Genomic DNA, 18,697 nt, shown 5'->3' on the forward strand with positions numbered 1-18,697 from the left:
CTACCTGCTGAAAAAATGTCAGGTTCGCTTATAGCTTATATCCTAGTGTTTTCCTTCTGAAAAAGAGTTTTCAACTCTGCAGTCTTGACCATGTTCATTTGTTCTCACTTGTCAAGGTATAATGTCTTAGTCTGTTCAGGATGCTGCAGCAAAAATACCACAGGCTGGATGGCTTATAAACAACAGAAATTTATTTCTTACAGTTCTGGAGGCTGGGAAATCCAAGGCCAAAGACCACCATGGTCAGATTCCAGTAAGGATCTGCTTCCTGGTTCAGAGATAGCCTTCTTTTTGCATAACCTCACATGAGGGAGAAGCAAGCAAGCTACTAGGGGTCTCTATGATAAGGCACTAATCCCGTTCTTGAGGGCTTCATCCTCATGACCTAATAACCTCCCCAAAACCCACTTCCTAATACTAGATGTCAGTGTGTTAAATGGGGTGGGTGGGGGACAGAAACATTCAGTCTTTAGCAAGTAGCTAAGTCAAGATCCAACATTTTGGTGTGGTTAACACCAAATGTGTCTCAACTCCTCAAACTGTCAGGACTGTTCATTGTTTTACAATGAAGTCAGTCAGGACAGTGCCTTGAGAGTAATAAGCAATATCTGAAAAATGAGAAGCAGATAGTAATTGACTTTTCTGAGGATGTCAAAATATCGATAATATGTGCATCATTCCTGTTTGCCATTTTGTTAACACATGCACTGTACTAATGCTTAGATATCCAGGTGGGCACATTGCACCATTTGCCTGAAGAATCTTTAAATGCTGTGCTTGACATCGTTCGGTCAATTCCTTACAGTCCCTAAAATCTAGGTAATGCAGTTCCGGAGATTGGTAAACCTTGACACTCGGATTTTCCCTCCACCAGCATAGATTTTAGGTTTTTATTCTATCATATATTTCAAGTGCTTGTTCACCTAGTATTATAAACATGGAAGGTAGCAGGGTGAAAAATTAAAGAGCCCCAATCTCTAATATTCTTCTTTACTAATTTTCACTACCAAACATTTTCTTTTTATTTCCTTTACTCTTTGGGTATGCAAAGAGTATTCCCTTTACTCTTTGTTATTTAACATTTATTCTAACCACAGTAGGGAAGTAACCAGCCAGCATTTACTCAAACCTCTCAAGCCCCGGGGCTCAGAGTAACCCTTTTGTACATACATTATAGTCTTGCCAGTCATGGAATCTTTCTTGATCAGCCCCACACAACCAACCCCCAAATTACTCCCAAGAATTGTGTGGCCAGGCCTCAAATTACCACTGTTGACTTCACTTGCCTTCTTTGCCCCTTATTATGCTCATACTCTGGGGTATGGTTTGATCTCAGCATCAGCCTGAAATGAAGCAGTCAGAGCATTTTGCTTTACGGGGACCAGCTGGTCAGAATCCCGTGGAGCTGATGGCACCCTCACGCTCATGGTCTTTTTGCTGTGAGAAAATTGGCCTCTCTTTCTCTCTTTTCCTCTCCCCACCTCCCATTTATTAATTCATTCTCCACTTTCCTCTCAGAATCAGCAAAATGTCTTCTGAATTTGCTAACTTAATGCCTTTCGTGCCTATTAGCCAATCCTGATGCCTTTTTCCTCCTCTTAAACCATAAATTATCTTTCTGATCGCTCAATAAATAGGTATAACTTTTTTTTTCTTTTTTTTTCTTTTTTTTTTTTGTCCCATTCTCTAGAATAGATATGTCAGCTGGGTGTTAGAAAGTAAGCTGATGACCTAACTCGTACCAACCAGATGTAATTGGTAATCAGAAATCCAAATAAACCTCCAGTTATGATATAACACACTGAAGGGAAGCATTTCCAGATGGTAATATTTTGGTAGAGTACAGCCACCTTGAGTAGTTCCTACTTTTTCACTGTTGATTTTGCCTCCTGTATTATGGGCACATGCAGGGCTCAAGAGGCTGTGGAGCAAACTTTGTGTAGGCTAGGAGCCATGAGTATGGATTCTTTTGTGAGTGAGATCCCACGAAGGTGGGATCTCTCCAGTATTTTCTGGCTGCTGACTCCCTGGAAATTTGCTAGTGGACATGTTTATAATCTTTGCCTCCTGAATTGAAAATAGCCCCTCTGCCAATAAAATTTTGAATGTCCTTATTAATAAAGTTAAAACAGGATTATTTTAAAAAGCTACCCATAGTAAAGATACCTCTCTGGCAGCCTGTGTTTCTTACATCATAATTTTATAAATGCAAGAGAAAAGAGATAGCTCTTAGCGCCTCTGAAATTACTTTCTCCTTCTCCTGAAAATTGTGGAGTTTAAAAGGAAAAAGTATATGGTTTCCAATTTTATAGTTTTAAAAAAATTGATCCCAGTTTTTTTTTGTTTTTCTTTAAATGCTTTGTTTAAATCAAATCTTAGTAAATAATGCTTCCACTGGCTTTTTAAAATCCAGGGATAAATACCTGGTTATGTGAAGAAGGTAAACCAGACATTACAGTATGTGTTAGCACATCCTCTTTTATTCTGTGAAGTGTAAGTTCTTCTCCACTGAACCTCTTCCTCTGCTGCCTTGCTGTTACCCACTGTTTCCTTGAGGAATATTCTGTCTGGATCTCTAGGCTTTGCAGTCCCCAGAGTACCAACATGGAGATATCAACCAGAGGGACAGAGAAGTGAGGATCCAGTCTTCAGAAATATGCACACCCACTACAACTGTTACTTATATGTAACCCCTCCTTTCTTCTTGGACCCACACATTTCCTTAACTGATATGTAGGAGGAAAAACTCTATGAAAGCGAATAGGATTTTGTGACTCACGTAGGACTTCCTTGGGCTTTTATTATCAACATTTATCACAAGTTATTCAGAGCCTGGAGTTCAAGTTTCAGTTTAGAATTCTGACTGCTCAGAGTGTGGGGCTTGAACTTGGCTTACCCCCATCTCTTGCTGTGAGACCTGCTGCTCGCCTCCTCCTCTTCCCACCCTCGGCTCTTCTTGCACCTTGAGAGGCCTTGCACACGTGGTGAAACTCTGTGGATAGCCACCTGGACTTCGGGGTACGCACATTGGCGGTGCTACCCATCCTCGGGAGGCTGCATCCCAGAAAGCTGTGCGCCTGGCCTGGGTATGGACTTGGGGCCATTTGGGCAGGAAATTCTAGGATCTGGAGGCTTAGTTCAGAAGGGCAGACATGGGCTCCAAGTGGGCAGCAGCTCTGTGTGTGTCCATCCTCTTGATCCATGGGGAACGGAAGGTCACGTGCTGAGTGACGAGGTGACACCAGTAGAGGGAGAGAAGGGCCCTTTAAAGCACAAGCAAAGGGCGTAAAGGCTGTACCCCAATGACTCTTCATAACCCCTCATATACAACATGTTCTTATGAATTGTATTGATTAACTCATTTCATAACTAGTTATTTGTCAAATTTTATTTTATATATAAACCCCTTATACCCATCCAATTTGTTAGGAACTCATGGCTCATGCTGATGGGAGGGAATCAGAAATTCCTCCTTCCATGAACTTTGCCTTAAGAGTTAGTCAAACCCATTTTATTTTGTCCCTGTAGCATTTATATGGACAGTATTTATTCCTGGTTCTCAGTAATTGTCTTGTAAGTTGTTCTAAGTTTATGCCTCCCTCTCTCCATGCAGACATACACATACACACGTGCTCTCTACCTCTCTGCTGTGGATTGGGAAAATCATAAGCCTGAATACAATAAATAAATTCCAGTTCTGCTGTTAGTTCAAGCTATACTGAGTCCCCCAAATCAGAAACTACCTAGTTGCCTCTCATTGCCCACTGTTGAGAGTGCCTAACGCTGTGACTTTGAATTTCAATATGCGGCTGTCAGTGGTGACTAGTTATACATGACAGGTCTTTCCTCGGTCAGTTGTAGTCCTGTTTCAGATTCTCTCAAGAATTACTGCCTGTCTCTTAAGTTGCCCTGCTGGGTCTGCCAAAAAGAATGTCGTATGTGCCACAAAGCTTATATTTCAAATCAGACTATCACAATTGTGATGAAAGTCCGTCTGATTTGTTTCAAGGAATGTGATGAGAGGTACAGAGAACCTACTTTGTTTTATAGAATATAGAAAAAACATTTGCACTCATTTCCTTTATGATCTCAAATTCTCTTTTCTGCCCAGAATAACGAGTGCAGTAGTACAATCATTGTCACACAATAATCAGGAACTTCAGATGTGCATATTTGTTTCAGAATACTGAACTCCCAGAAAAGGGCATCTCTATTTATTGTATCCTGCAGTGTACCGTATACAGTGACGATGTTTAATGAACATTATTCATTGCTAAATTCTCCCCTTCTCACCCTACATTCTCTGAGACTTCCTAAGGAAGAAAATTTCCACGAACTCTGTTGTTAGAAGAGGAGCCTTATTCTTACAAATATGAAACTATAGAGGACCAATTTAATAGCCATAATCTCTTGTCTAAAATTAAAGAATTGACAGTACTCTTCACAAAACTATTTTATTCTTTTAAATCCACAGTGTGTTTGATTTAGAATCCTATGCATCATGATATAGGATAGGCTGCTGTAACAAGACACCCTTGGATACCGTGGCTTAATCAAGACTCGCACATAATAGCCCGGGTGGACAGTTCAGTCTGAGGCTGATATAGTGACTTCATCATGTCAGGGACCCAGGCTCTGCAGCTTCAACAAGTGCTGCCATCCTGAGGTCCAAAGCAGCCACTGCAGCTCTCACCATCCCATCCTCGTGCCATCAAGAGGGGAGAGGAAAAGGGAAAAGGCGTTGGTCCTCAGATGGGAGAATGGGGAATTTCTGTCACTGAGAGAAAAGATTGGGAATGAATACTAGGGGCACAAGTGGTCTCTGTGACATGCTGCAATTTATTTATGCTTCATTCTAAATAGCATTTTGAGTTAAATATGAGGCACAGATGTGTTTGAGTAGAGCAAGGGGAATTAGCATTGTTCAACTTGGAGACTTAATCTATGCAAAATACTTTGAGATCTTACTGTGTTAACAATAGATAACCTTGCATAGGTGCTGGGTACTGTACTGAGTGTTTTACATGGATTACCTCATTTACTCCTCTAAATAATCCTCTGAGTGAGGTACCGTTATCCTCCCATTTCATCGATGAGGAAAGTGAGGCATACAGAGGCTACGGAAGCTGCCTGCATGCACAGAATTAGTAAGTGGGAGAGCTTAGAACTAGTCAGTGAATCCAGACATTCTGATTCCAGAGCTGCCCCTCTGACCACTTCCTGTCCAGCCACCACTTTGGAGTATTAGGCTGCTTTTTGAAATTGGGTGGCAGGAAGGATTCCCTAGAGAGTAATACCTTGAGTTTAAACAAAAAAATAAAAAAGAAAAGAAAACATGAAACATAATACAACATTTGCTTTTTTCTGGGTTTCAAAAAGCATGAAATATTGTTTTATTTTTATAATCAGGATGACAGATTGTAAGGAGATAGTGTAGGTTTATACTTAATAAAGGAAATCCAGCTTCATCTAAGGTATTAATTTAGACCAAAGAAGATTTTTAAAAAAACAAACAGATTTGATCTAAATGTGATATATTTACTACCCCTGGCAAACAAATCCGTGCCCTTATTTTTTTAACATTAAGAGTTATGAATAAATGACTTAAGTATATTCATGTTAATAAATGATCCAGGGATATTCATGTCAGGCTTCAGACCACTTTTTAATCAAGGCAACCTGAGACAAGTCCATCCTAGTGTTTGGGGCTTAATCTAGCTCATCCTCAGACCATATCATAGGTGATTATCTCCAGGTGCTTTAAAATGCATTTAAATCATCACATTTATTAAATAGGAAGATGACTTTAGAATTTAAAATAACAGTATCCACTCCCTGGATGTTTTAGTTTGCCAGGGCCGCCATTACAAAACACCACAGATGGATGGTTTGTATAACAGAAATTTATATCCTCATAGTTCTAGAGGCTGAAAGTCCAAGCACAAGGAGTAGGCAGGTTTGGTTCCCTCTGAGACCTCTGTCCTTGGCTTGCAGATGGCCACGCTCTGGCCGCCTCTTCACATGGTGGTCTGTCTGTGTGTCCTCATCTCCTCTTCTTGTAAGGACACCAGTCAGATACAATTAGGGTCCCCCTAGCAGCCTTGCTTTAACTTAATTGCCACCTTAAAAGCCCTGTTTCCAAATGCAGTCATGTTATGAGGTACTGGGGGTTAGAACTTCAACCCATGAATTTGGGGGGACACAATTCAGTCCATGACATGAACATACTTTGGAAACAATAAGGCTGTGAAATCAAACAATTTGCAGAAGTAAGAAGTTCAACATTTGAATTTCCCCCTCCCTTATCACTTTGGCCAAAATAGGCTGCAGTCCAGGTGGTATGTTGTTTTCAGTGACCGTAAACCTTTTTACCTAAATTTTTTTGGCAACCTTATTAAGTTTAATATACAGATTATTTAAAAGACCATCTTGAACTTGCTATTGCTTACATTTTCACCATCTGGGCAAGAGGGAAAATCGATGTTAAATTAGCAAAATTTTGCTGAAAATATCGCGTGTGATTGAATGAACTGAACAGATAACGACAGGCAGGTATTACAGCCGCTCGTAACAATACCAGACTTCTTCCCAGAGAATAACCATTAGCCACAGAAGGGCTGAAAAACTAAAGGTCAGTGTTCAGCACAGATGAATCCTTTTTTCTAAAGTTGAATCTGTGGGGAACTTAAAGAAACTCTTTTACCTCTTTGGAGTTGCGGGAGAGGATAACTACATCACTGAAAAAGGTTTGAAGTATTCTTAAAGTATCATCAAGGGAATTTATTCCATCCATCTCACAAAAAATATTCTGAATGATACTACTTTTAGCTTCTTAAACCACTATATTTCTTTCCTTATAAATCTGGAAAATAGGAAGAGGAAAGGGCAGTAGTAGACTTTATGGCTTGTAGGATTAACCTGGAGAATAAATGAGGGAAACCATAAAAGTCAAAGAGCCCTCATACAATTTTCTAAAAATAATCTTTTGACGTGTGAAATTTTTACAAGTTGTACTTATCTGGCTTGGGATGAAATCTATTTAAAAACTTTGGCACAGTACAAAAGGAACATTTTTGTTTATTTGTTTTAAAAAATGGTTGTGGCACTATTGGACTAGACTACCTAATAAAAATTCCCAGCTGTTCGGTTACCACAACAGTAGAAGCATCTGACATCAACAAAGGAAGACTGCTGGATATTTTCTCTTAAAGAATTATTCTTGGAGATCTACGACAATAGTGCTGTATAATATTATATATAATACAAATTAAACACAGCTTTACGTAAATAGGATTGGTATTGGGCAGACCAATCCCTTGAAACCAGTAAGGAGAACAATAACGATAACACAAAAGCCACCCAAATGATACATAATCCTGCACCTTGAGAACCTTACATGAAAGTCCTGTGTGGTCCCACTCTGCTTACTTTTCTAGCTTCCGGTCTCACTATCTTCACTCACCTAAACTCTGGTCATTCTGAAAATGGAGTTATCTCAAGAGGCGACACTCCTTATCATTTCAGAACCTTTAAGCACTCTGCTCTCCTGCCCTGAAATACAAATCCCTCCTTTACCGTCTGCACAGTTAAAATTTCCTTTGAAAATCACTCAAATACCTATCCATAGTCTGTAAGCCCAATGCCATTGTTTAACTATATTGCTGCTGCTTTGTTTGAACACCAGATGAAACAATTGGTTTGTTTTTTAGGCAGTCTACTTTAGAGATCATCATAAACACCAGAATTATTTTCAGGAACTGAAACAAAGTAAGGGAAAGAAGATATGCATTTCTCACCTCCTGATCTCACCAGCTTCATGCTCATTTAGTGACATAACCAACAACAGACTCACACTCACTTTAAATTGTTGTCTCTTCCCTTCTTTTCCTCTTTCCATATTATGGAATTTACATAAAATAAGTACCTAAAGCTAAATACATATAAAGTCTTGTGTGTTGCACTACACTGAATCACAACTAAACTCATCAGTCTTTCTTACTAAACCGTGAGATGGTTGGTTCAGGGCCTCTTTCTTCCCCACACACGTATACAGTCCTGGGCCCAAAGCACTCAGCATGGTTTGTGGAATAAGTAACTAAGGGAATGAATGAACGTAACATATTATCCACAACTTTCCTTTGTAAAAATAATTGGGTTTTGTCACTGTACATATAAAAAAGTAAATTGTATGTCTGATCTCAGGTGTTCCTTTCAAGATAACCAAAAGGTTGCAGTTACTCTATAGTGTTTTCTTTGTGAGTTAATAGGACATTATTGCATTTATCTTTTGGACCCAAATTGTTTAATCAACGACGTGATTTTTTTTCACTGATTTTTTCCAATTAATTTATGGAATTAACTGTTCATTTGGCATTAGAGGCTGCTTTGATTGAAAGATGATTTATTGAACATCATCTATGTTTATCTACCTCTCTAACCAACAATTAACCTAAAAAATGTGGTTTTTCCCTGTGATTTAGTTAATCATTCCTATCTGCATGGAAACAAGTTCTTATACCACACATCTTAAAACATAAACAAGCTCCCCTCGTACTATGTGACTCTCCAAATACTACATCTCCATCATAACAAACCTTTGAAAATAGTCATAGGAGGTGTCTCTACTTACTGGTCATCCCTTCAGGCTCCCAGCCCTACGACTCATTGAATTTATTTCTCTTGAAATCACTCGTGTCCATGGAGCCAAGCAGAGTCATCACTTCTCTATCTATTCCTTACTAAAATTCTAAGTAATAATCAACACTTAATACTTTTACTTTTTGAAACACTTTATTCTTCCGCACCATGACACTTAACCTGTTTTCCCCCGTACCTTAAAAGGTCTTCCTTAACAGTCTTCGTTTTCTTCTGGACCTCTAAATATGGAAATATCCTAGCGTCCTTTCCATTTACTCTTTTTATCTGCTTGACAGTATATTGTGTCTATCTATCTGTCTACCTATTTCTGGTCCTGACCTATCCCTCCTGGTCCTGAATCATGCAAACTCTTCCTACTTTACTCTCCATGTAGCTATTTAGGAAGCTCCTCTACATCCAAAAGAGGACTCATAATTTGCACCACTCACAATGAGTTCCTCTCCCTTTCCAGTAAATGACACTACCGTTCAACTAGTTGTCCTAAGTAAAAACACAAAAGTCAATCGTTCCTTCTTTTTTCTGAACCACTTGTATATCTACTAGAGCAATGTCAGCTCCGCTTCAAAATATACTCAAAGCCCACTTCCTTCCTTATCTCCACTGCCACTTCCCTAACCTAACCTAACCTAAGCCACTGTTTGTCTCTTCTTAGGTAGAGATCTAGCTTTCCAGTTCTTCTCCCCACTTCTAGTTCCTACAGTTCATTCTCCACACAACAGCTAGAGTGATCCGTCGAAACAGTAAATCAGATCAGGACCCTCCCCTGTGGCCTCCCATCATGCTTGGTATAAAATCCGGGCCACTTTCCAGCAGCACCTACCCAACTGGGTCCTTCCACCTCTTCTGCTCCACCTTCTCTCACCTTGACCACCTGACTTCAGCCTTCCGTAGCTTTCTCAGGCAAGCCGAGGCAGGACAGTCACTCTTCAGGGTCCTGTACTTGTTCCTGCTGCCTGCAGCATCTTTCCCTCAGATCTTTGTACGGCTGGCTCCTTTTTCACATTCTCAGAAGTGGCCTTCCATGCCCAGCTGATCAAGAGTAACTCACTCTATTGAGACAGTCTCTTATGCTTCCGTTTTTCCATGACGATTACCAATATCTAAAACGTATCATGTTAAAATGTGTTTTAGTTGTTTATTGTATGCACTGTCCTGTCTCATTACTGTTGTAGCTCCAACACCTAGAATGATGCCTATTAGATTATAGGTATTTGGTGCTTAATGAGTATTTGCAAAATGGATTAATGAGTCAGCAGGGTATTTCTAAATATAACATGCACCTCCCAATAGGAAAAGACACAAAAAGTTCATATGAAACTATGATACATTTTGGAACATTCTGTGAGAGAAAGTTTGTTCTTCCAAAGTAAATATTGCCCCCGAATGTATTTTACTAATTTTTCATGTGTTTGTGAACATAGAATATTAAAATACAGTAATTTTCTAATCCCTTTGTTTTTTGTATAATACTTATGACAGTGGTTTCAAGTCAAATGTCTCATGTCATAATTTGATAATAGACTTCATCTCTTAATCAGGTTAATGATTCTTCAATGGATACAAATAATTATTAAATAATGGTGGTATCCTGAATAAACATAACAGTATTTTCTAATATTTAAGGGTTTGATGCATTATATTGATATTTTAAAAATATGTGTAACATTTATGCTATATTTACAGCATATGTATGTACACACATACAATAACTATTAATATATACATTTGTACTTGTATAGAATATATGTCATTTTAAAGTTTTCAAATGAACTTGTAAACCTGTATAAGAATGTATACATGAAAATATCTCTATAGCTAAATCATTATTCTATCTGTTAAAAAAATAAGATCAGATTTTGTATTTTCCTAAACTGTAGTATAATAGAATGATCACAAGACTGAGATTCAGAAAATGAAGTTTCTAATCCAGTTTCTGCTGCTAACTAGTGTGATGTTGAGCTAGTTATAAAAAATATAAAAAATATTTTTTTAAAAATCATTATATTTACTAGAATGTAAGTTCCGTTCGGGCAAGGGTTTCCGTCTGTTGTGTTCATTGCTATGTTACCAGCATCTAAAAAAGGCTGGGCTCAGAGTAAGTGCTGAACAAATATTTGTTGCATGAATTGTATTTATTCAAATTTACAGTTTCCACCTCTAGAAAACAACATTCCTTTCAATCATTACATTCCAAATAATACTAGAGCCCTAATGGATTTAAGTAAGACAGATTTATTGCGGGAACTGTTTGTTTATTCAGCTTTTACCTGGGCTGTTATAATATTGTTTAGTCCACCAAAGCTCTTTGCATCGAATATTTATTAACATGAATAACAAACATAAGAGGTAAATCAGTCCATGTTGCCATCTTCAGAAGGACCAGAACAAGAACTTTAAAATTAGAAATGTGTTATCCAAATGCACAAAATTAAATAAGTATAAAAGAAAGTTCAGTAACCAGCCTCTCAAATGATGCTTTTCCAAAGTGTGTAGCATTTACATTCTGGATGCTGTTAAGGTTTAAAACTGCTCTAAGAATGATGGGAACACCCTGTCGATATACCCTTCTTTAAGAAAACTTGATATTCCAATTTTCAAAACAAATTAAGAGACTCTTCACTTCTACATTTTTTCTTTTCATTCATTGAACAAATATGTAATGAATGATAGCCATATGAAACCTGTGTTAGGAAACGCAGAGAAATCAGGTCTTGACAGCCTACTGTCCACTGTTACCTGGACGGCCAGGGGTACACACAGCCCTAAGACCTACGGCAACAGAGCCTCTTGGACAGAGTAAGCATCAACATTGGAAAGACTGCAGAGGAAACCTGGAGAGCGAGGTGCTCCGGACAGAACAACAGCCCCTCCTGAGCAGCAGCACAGCCCCCACCACAATCACTGGGACTGATCTATCCGTGGGTGTTAGTTTCCTGTTCCCTCATGGCCTGTGTTCTCACTACATCTATACTACTGTTTAATGAGACCCTGACTCCTTTTTTACTGCTCTTCCCATCACTCTCTATCCCCTTTACCTTTCCTAATTTTTTTCCATCACATTTATTATGGTAGCAGGCATAGTATATATTTGTTTATTTGTTCATTGCCTTTCTTGTATACACACACTAGAATATAAGGAATGTATTCCTATAGGATAGCAGGAAATTTGTCGTTTATCAGTACATCTCCAGCACCTAGAAGAGTGTGTGACACATAGTAGGGGCTTAGTAAATGTTGGTTGGTTGGTTAGATGGATGGATGGATGGATGGATGGATGAAAAAGTAAATGAAAAGCTGAATGAAAGAATTCAGCCTGAATCTCCAACCTGAATCTCCTTGCTTCTGGTCCTCTTCCAGTTTTCAGCATCACCTCATCATTTAGATTGAAAGTTTGCCCAGATTTTTTTCTAACTATGACCCGCATTATTTTTAATAAGAATATGGTGTTCCACCCTGGCTTTATTGCCTCATCCTGCCGTGCGTAAACAAACATAGTTCACAGCTCTCCTTGGCTCACTTTGCTAATATACCCTTGGGGCTTGCCCCTACCCCTCAAGTGGGATCTAGCCAATATGTGTGCGTGAATGACACGTTTGCTCTGCCACCGTGACTTCATAGAGGACCCGCATCTAAGGAAGAGGCGTGGTATACAAGTAAATAAATGCCAGATGTAAAGTAAGCAGCTCTCAGAATGGCCATAAATGAAGTCCCTGCCTTCAGTAAGTGTCCAGATTCTACAATGAGAAGTCAGGTGGGGAAGACCAAGACCAGAACGGGGAAGGCAGAGAAGCCCTGTGCCTTAGGGAGCAGAGGGGTGCAGCCCATGAATGTTGGGAGGAGTACAAATAGCTACAATGTTTCTCAAGGACAATTTAGAAATGCTGTTAAAATGAAACAGATTCCTACCCTTTCAGTAGCATTTCAACTTCTAGAAATTTATAAAAGCTCTCTTATAACAACTGAAAACATCCCAAATGCTCAGTAGAGATGGTTGAATTATGATACCATGTAACCATACAGTGGGACGGTACAATCAGTAAAAAGAATAAACAGATGTTTTTATTACAATTACATTAAATGCAATGATAAAATTGCACATTGTTATGTGTGGATCGATCCTGTTGTCAAGTTTATAGCACTGTTCTAGATACTAGGAATAGCAGTAAGCAATATTCACAACATCCTTCCCCTGTAGGAATAAATTCTAACTGGGGAAGTAAAGCATACTGATAAACAAATAGAGGTGTAATGGCAAATGGAGCAGAGCTATGAAGAATATAAAGTGTGGCAACGGGATAAAGAGTGATGAGGATCAGAAAAAGCCTCTCTGAGGAGGTAGAATTGGCATAGAGCCTGAATAACATGAGAGAGCAAAGCAAGAAAACCATGAGGGACAAGCCGTGAGGAAACAGGGCCTGAATCACATGCTTGGAATGTACAAGAAAATTCAAGGAAGACTGTGTGTAACAGCAATAATCGTGTCGGATGAGGGATCAAGGGTGAGATCTGAGAGGTCGCCTGAGTTTTATATGGCATTTTATGGGCTGTGATAACAACTTTGGATTTTCTTTTAATGTTGATGATAAACCATCACAGGGTCTTGAGCAAGAAAGTGTCATATTCAAATTTGTGGTTTTAAGGAATCCCCATGGCTGTTATGTAGCGAATATTCAGTATTAAGTCCATATGGTGTAACCAGTTATATCTTTTATTAGACCATTTACAAAACGATTGCAAGGACCAAAACACGCAGTCTTTCATATGGCTTATTTAGCAGTGTTTTAGTTACCTCCTTCACAGATATTTTATGAAGATTGAAAAGTTTATGTGTATATTCACATATGCGTAGTTTATGTAATTATGTATATAGAACATTTTTTCACATATCAATGGATATTAAATGATATGTTAAAAATTGAAATACAAAAGGTATTAAATGCCTAACAGTTTGTCTAACCTTTTGATAATGCTCTAATCAAATGTTTTACAATTTCATTTCCATGCTGTGACTAGAATGCTGGTTAATGTATTTTAAAGGGGCTCAGAGAAGTTGCTGTGAAGTTAGAGTGTATCAAGAAAATGATCCGCCAGGATAATTCAGTGCATAAAGAGACACCCCCAAACTGTCAGTCAGACATCACACAGCTGAGTCAAAAGGCCATGAAATAGATGTGAAGCCTTGGAATTAAGATAGTACCTAAAAAAAAACTGAAAAACAACAACAACAAAAACCTAAAAAAAAAAAAGATAGTACCTATTCTACCTATGTAGGTAACCTGTATGTCATCTTCAATGAGATTGTGTACGTGAAAGTGTTGCAAAAATCATTAAAGAAAATGTTGTTCCTCTTTAGGAGGATTGCTGATACGTAGCAGTACTCACACTGGTACTTTTTGTGCTTAGATCCAAGTGCCTCTTCTCCTTTAAAGGGCAAGGCCCACTCATGGAGGTCTGTTCCCACACATTTGGAGCATTCCAGATTAGGAGAAACCCATTAGGTTGTTCAGTCTTATCTTTTCACATAGCAGTTCAGTGCCAAATCCAGTTTTTCACTGAAGTTGACAACTTCTGCAGCAGTAATACAACGAGTTCATTTGGGTTCGTTGAGATTCAGGCAGTCTCTGGACCTGGGCGATGGTCTACATCACTGCTACTCCTTTTGGCCAAGCACACTTCGGCAGAGATACTTAATTAATCAGATTATTCTCTTAGGAACTACTTTTCTGATAAACTTCTAGTTATTTGCATAATTAACAATTGTATTTGCAGAATCAATTGATATTCGGGGGGGAACTGTCTAAACACAACTTAGAGTTTCTTTTATTCTCTCCTGTCAGAGTCGGGCCACAAGAAGTTAAAAAGTACCATACAGAGAAGCACAGAGACCGGAATGGCAGCCGAAATGAGGAAGATGGTAAGGCAACCGAGTCGAGAGTCTACTGACGGCAGCATCAACAGTTATAGCTCCGAGGGAAAGTAAGTAATGCCAGCACATCTGTATGGCTTTAGAACAATGGATTACGTAGTCATCAGTAAAACAACAAATCCACCAAGGGTTAAGGTGCAGCTTCTTCACTTAACTAGACGTTCAACCGTCCACCTTAAAACAGCCTGACCTCTTATGCTACATACAGACGGACATACTTGTGCTCCTGGTCACTTCGATCTTTCAAAGGAATGAAGAAATGGTGGGTTCATATGGAAAAACTGGTTTCCATCACCCAGAAAAGCTCAGAATAGTCCGTAATGGATGTTTATTTTAGAAATGTCACAGTTAATGAATTCTTTCATATGGAAAACTCATTGTCCCACTCGCCAAAATCTGAATTAAAATTTAGAAGTGTGGAACTAATTTTCCATATTCCTACTTTTCTCCAAACTATTTTGGGCTAACTGTTTAAGTCTACCACTCTCATAATAGCAACTTAAATTTTCTTGTTTCTAAAACACTGCCAACTCATTTTTATCTTAGGATAAAAGCCCAGGATCTTTCTCATTATTTTTCTGATAAAAAGAGGTTTAGTTGATTCTGAAATTAATTTGGAAAAAATATAGCTAGATTTTTGTTTTGCTTCCTTGGATTTTTTACCATTTCATATAGATTCTACCCAAAACCTGCATTTTCCTATGCTTGAGAATTTTCCTGTTAAAACTAAACTTTTACTGAGGTGATAGATCTTACAAATTAGTCATTATTATTCTACAGTGTGTTCCTTGGGGATGACCACATACAGATTTTTCATAATTATTCATTTATCACCACTTAAATATCTCATTTACCAATCAAATATTAATAATTTATTTCATTTTACTGGAATGTCTCTATTTTTAAAAATGAAATAACATTATGCCACGTTCTTATTCATGATGTACTTTCCCGTTCCTAAAACTAGTAAGTTCGTTTACTTGATCAAATGAATGGGATGCCTGCTGCCAGCAAGATACAGCTAAGAACAAAAATCAGCAGGAATAAAAGTTACGGAGATAAACTTGCTGGCAAGATGCCAATACTTGGTGAAGTATTGTAAAGCAGTGTGCAAATGAAAGACTGGAGACATTATTTTCTGATTTAAAAATAAATCAAGTAATATTTATCTCCACTGTGGATAAGCCCCTTAACCTCTCATAGATTTATTATCAAAGTCTCTGGATGGGATAATAATATGTCCCCTATCTAATTCCCTTGATTATAAAGAAATAATATGTATGGAAGCACACTGGAAACAATAAATCCCTATGGAAATTTGCTTATTCAGAAAATATTCATGGAGGTCCATCTACCTACAAGGCCTGGTTCATGTTACACGGGATACATCAATAAACAAGAAGAGCATAATCACTGCTCTGGTGGAGCTTAGAGCCCAAGGAATTGAGTCTGTCATGGTGTAGTAAGAAATAGACATATTTTAATCAATCCATTTGAACTAAAGAAAAATCTCAGCTAATAGAAAATTTTAATTCATTTAAAAATGAATAAATTTAACATTTTTATTTGTAAATAAGAACTTTTACTATGCTATAATATTTAAGAAATGATCAGACATTTTTAATTCAGCATTAATATTAATGTTCATGACCAATTATTTATGTAAAGATCATGATATAAAAATTTAAATCTTGTATTTTGTGTCAGGGATATATTTATGTAGGGTTTTTTATTTGTAAGTGTCCAGAAAGCTTAGTATATGAAAAACTATAACTGAGTCCTCCTGAATAGAACATCAGCTGTTATAATGAGAGTTTTGACCTTTCTCAATCAATACTGAACTTCATATGTTTGGTTCAAGGGCAATGCAAACAAATCAATAAATAAACCGATTGCCTAAGTAGTGTTTATGATTCATGATCAGAATTAGTGGTCAAATGGAAACTCAAGAAAAGAATTCTAGGAGACCTAATGTTTTGATTTTTGTCCTTTTGCTAATAGCTTAATATTTCCTGGAGTGCGACTGGGAGCAGACAGTCAATTCAGTGATTTTCTTGATGGACTGGGACCAGCCCAGCTTGTCGGCCGTCAAACCCTCGCCACCCCTGCAATGGGTAAGAACAATTTTTTCTACAGAAAAACTTATATTTCATGGTCAACCAGGTCACTTAAAGTAGCATAATAGTCATGCAAGTGAGAAGTAACATTTTACCTAGGGTGTTGCTGGTTTCAAATGACTCTTCTAATTTCTAATACATTTTTCTAACTTGAGACATTATGCAAATGAATAGTTAGTCATAAATCTCTGAGTTATCAGAAAACCTCTGTCAAGGTAGTCTACAATAAATCCAAATAAAGCATAAAGGTAGCATTTTGTGAAACATATGGGGGAAAAATGAAGGGTTATTCAGTAAAGGATGTTGGCATAAATGTTTAATTATACAAAAAACATGAAATTGCCTCTCTACTTCAGAACTTAAAAAAATGTTTTATATTCAATTGTAAAAGAGAAATGGGGTGTAGAGAGACACTAGAAAATACTGAAAAACACTTAAGGTAATGTTTCTATATTCTTAGAGTGGGAAAAACTTCCACAAGATCAAACCAAAGCTAGATAAATCAAAAACTTCTGCTAGCAAAATGCACCCTAAATGAAGTTAAAAGACCGATGACAAATGGAGAAAATTATATGTAGCGTGTGCAATAGATATTTCCTGAAGAAAATTAGATGCCAGTTTGAAAGGACCCATGGTGTGCTCAGCAAAATGCATGAAAATAAGTCAACACGAAGGCACATCATCATGAAATCTCATACCAGAAATTAATAGAAAATGCTATTTTCTAAAATGCTATTACCTTTCCTAAGAGGAATAGTATCAAAAATAAGATTCTCATTGGACTCTTCAATTATAATACTGGAAACCAGGAGACTACTGAGTATTACCTTCAAAATTCTGAGTAACAATTGATTACCAATATAGAGTGCAATAGCCCGTCAAATTTTCAAGTAAGTTTAAAGCTAAACTAAATACATACTCAGACAAGAAAGGTCTCAAAACATTTTCCTCACACCCAACATTGCTCAGAAAGCTATTGGAGGATATACTTCCACAAAATGAACTAAGCGAACTTTAAAAATTGTGAACTAAAATGAGAAGATGAGATCCAGTCAGTAAATGCTTCAACACAAGAGAGAAATGGTTGGATACCCAGGAAGACAGTCTAAAGAAGGAAAGTCTAAAGATAGCCGCTGCAGCCAGATTTCAAAGCAATTTGTCCAAATTGTAGCATGTCAGATTTCATAAGATTAAAATCTATAGAATATCTAATGCATTTGATTTTACAGAAGAGGTGAACAGCCAGGAGAGTAAGAGGTTAAATTAGTGACATGTACATAAAAATGTAAGCAAATGCTTTTTTAAAGACACCTATTAAGAATAGGGAGAAGGAAGCGCTGTCCATGAAATGAGAAGTAATCCTAGTATTCCAGTTTATTCAGCTATAAATAATGTTGCATAATCATAATAATATGAATATTAATAGTGAGAGAATGGGATGACAGAAATTGTCAAATATATGTAGGGATAGGAAAGCAGTGAGAAACATCAAAATTGGAAGTGAATAATAATATCTAAAACTGAAAAAGTAGGAAAATATCTGATAAGTGTAGTATTTAGAGATAGGGAGACAAATGCCAAAAAGTAAAAAATAAATCAGATAAAAATATTTAAAATTATGAAAACAGTGACTTTTTCTGTTTTCATAACTTAGAAGGCAAGAAGTTGAGAGACAGAGAGATTGGGAATCATTTATATTAATAAGCTTTATAGAACAGTTTGACTCTAGATGATGTGTGTATCTGACTAAAACAACAAAAATCAAAGACTAAGAGACCCTTAGGAGCTGAGGTCTACAACAGAATTACAAGACTAATAACAATCCAGAAGTATAAAGTTGATCAACTGACAAAGGGAATTCACAACTGAAAAATGGAGATGATTCAACAAACTAAAAATAACTTAGAAATAATTACATTTAACATTTTCAAAGACAAAGCATCACATCTATCAGAAAAAGAATGAAAATCTTAGTGAAAAATAGGTAAAGGACATG

At 37.4% G+C, this 18,697-nt stretch overlaps 1 protein-coding gene across 50 annotated transcripts in view; it reads left to right on the plus strand.

The window, feature by feature from the left end:
* RIMS1 (regulating synaptic membrane exocytosis 1) overlaps positions 1-18,697 on the plus strand; it is a 443,759-nt gene that overhangs the window by 419,432 nt on the left and 5,630 nt on the right. For all 50 annotated transcript variants that reach the window (XM_033103252.1, XM_033103253.1, XM_033103221.1 and 47 more), the window contains 2 exons: positions 14,496-14,634; positions 16,586-16,698. In XM_033103252.1, the coding sequence (XP_032959143.1) occupies positions 14,496-14,634; positions 16,586-16,698 (252 nt within the window). The remainder of the gene's footprint in view (positions 1-14,495; positions 14,635-16,585; positions 16,699-18,697) is intronic.

The sequence above is a fragment of the Rhinolophus ferrumequinum genome, chromosome 3, assembly GCF_004115265.2.
Source record: "Rhinolophus ferrumequinum isolate MPI-CBG mRhiFer1 chromosome 3, mRhiFer1_v1.p, whole genome shotgun sequence".
NCBI lineage: Eukaryota > Metazoa > Chordata > Mammalia > Chiroptera > Rhinolophidae > Rhinolophus > Rhinolophus ferrumequinum.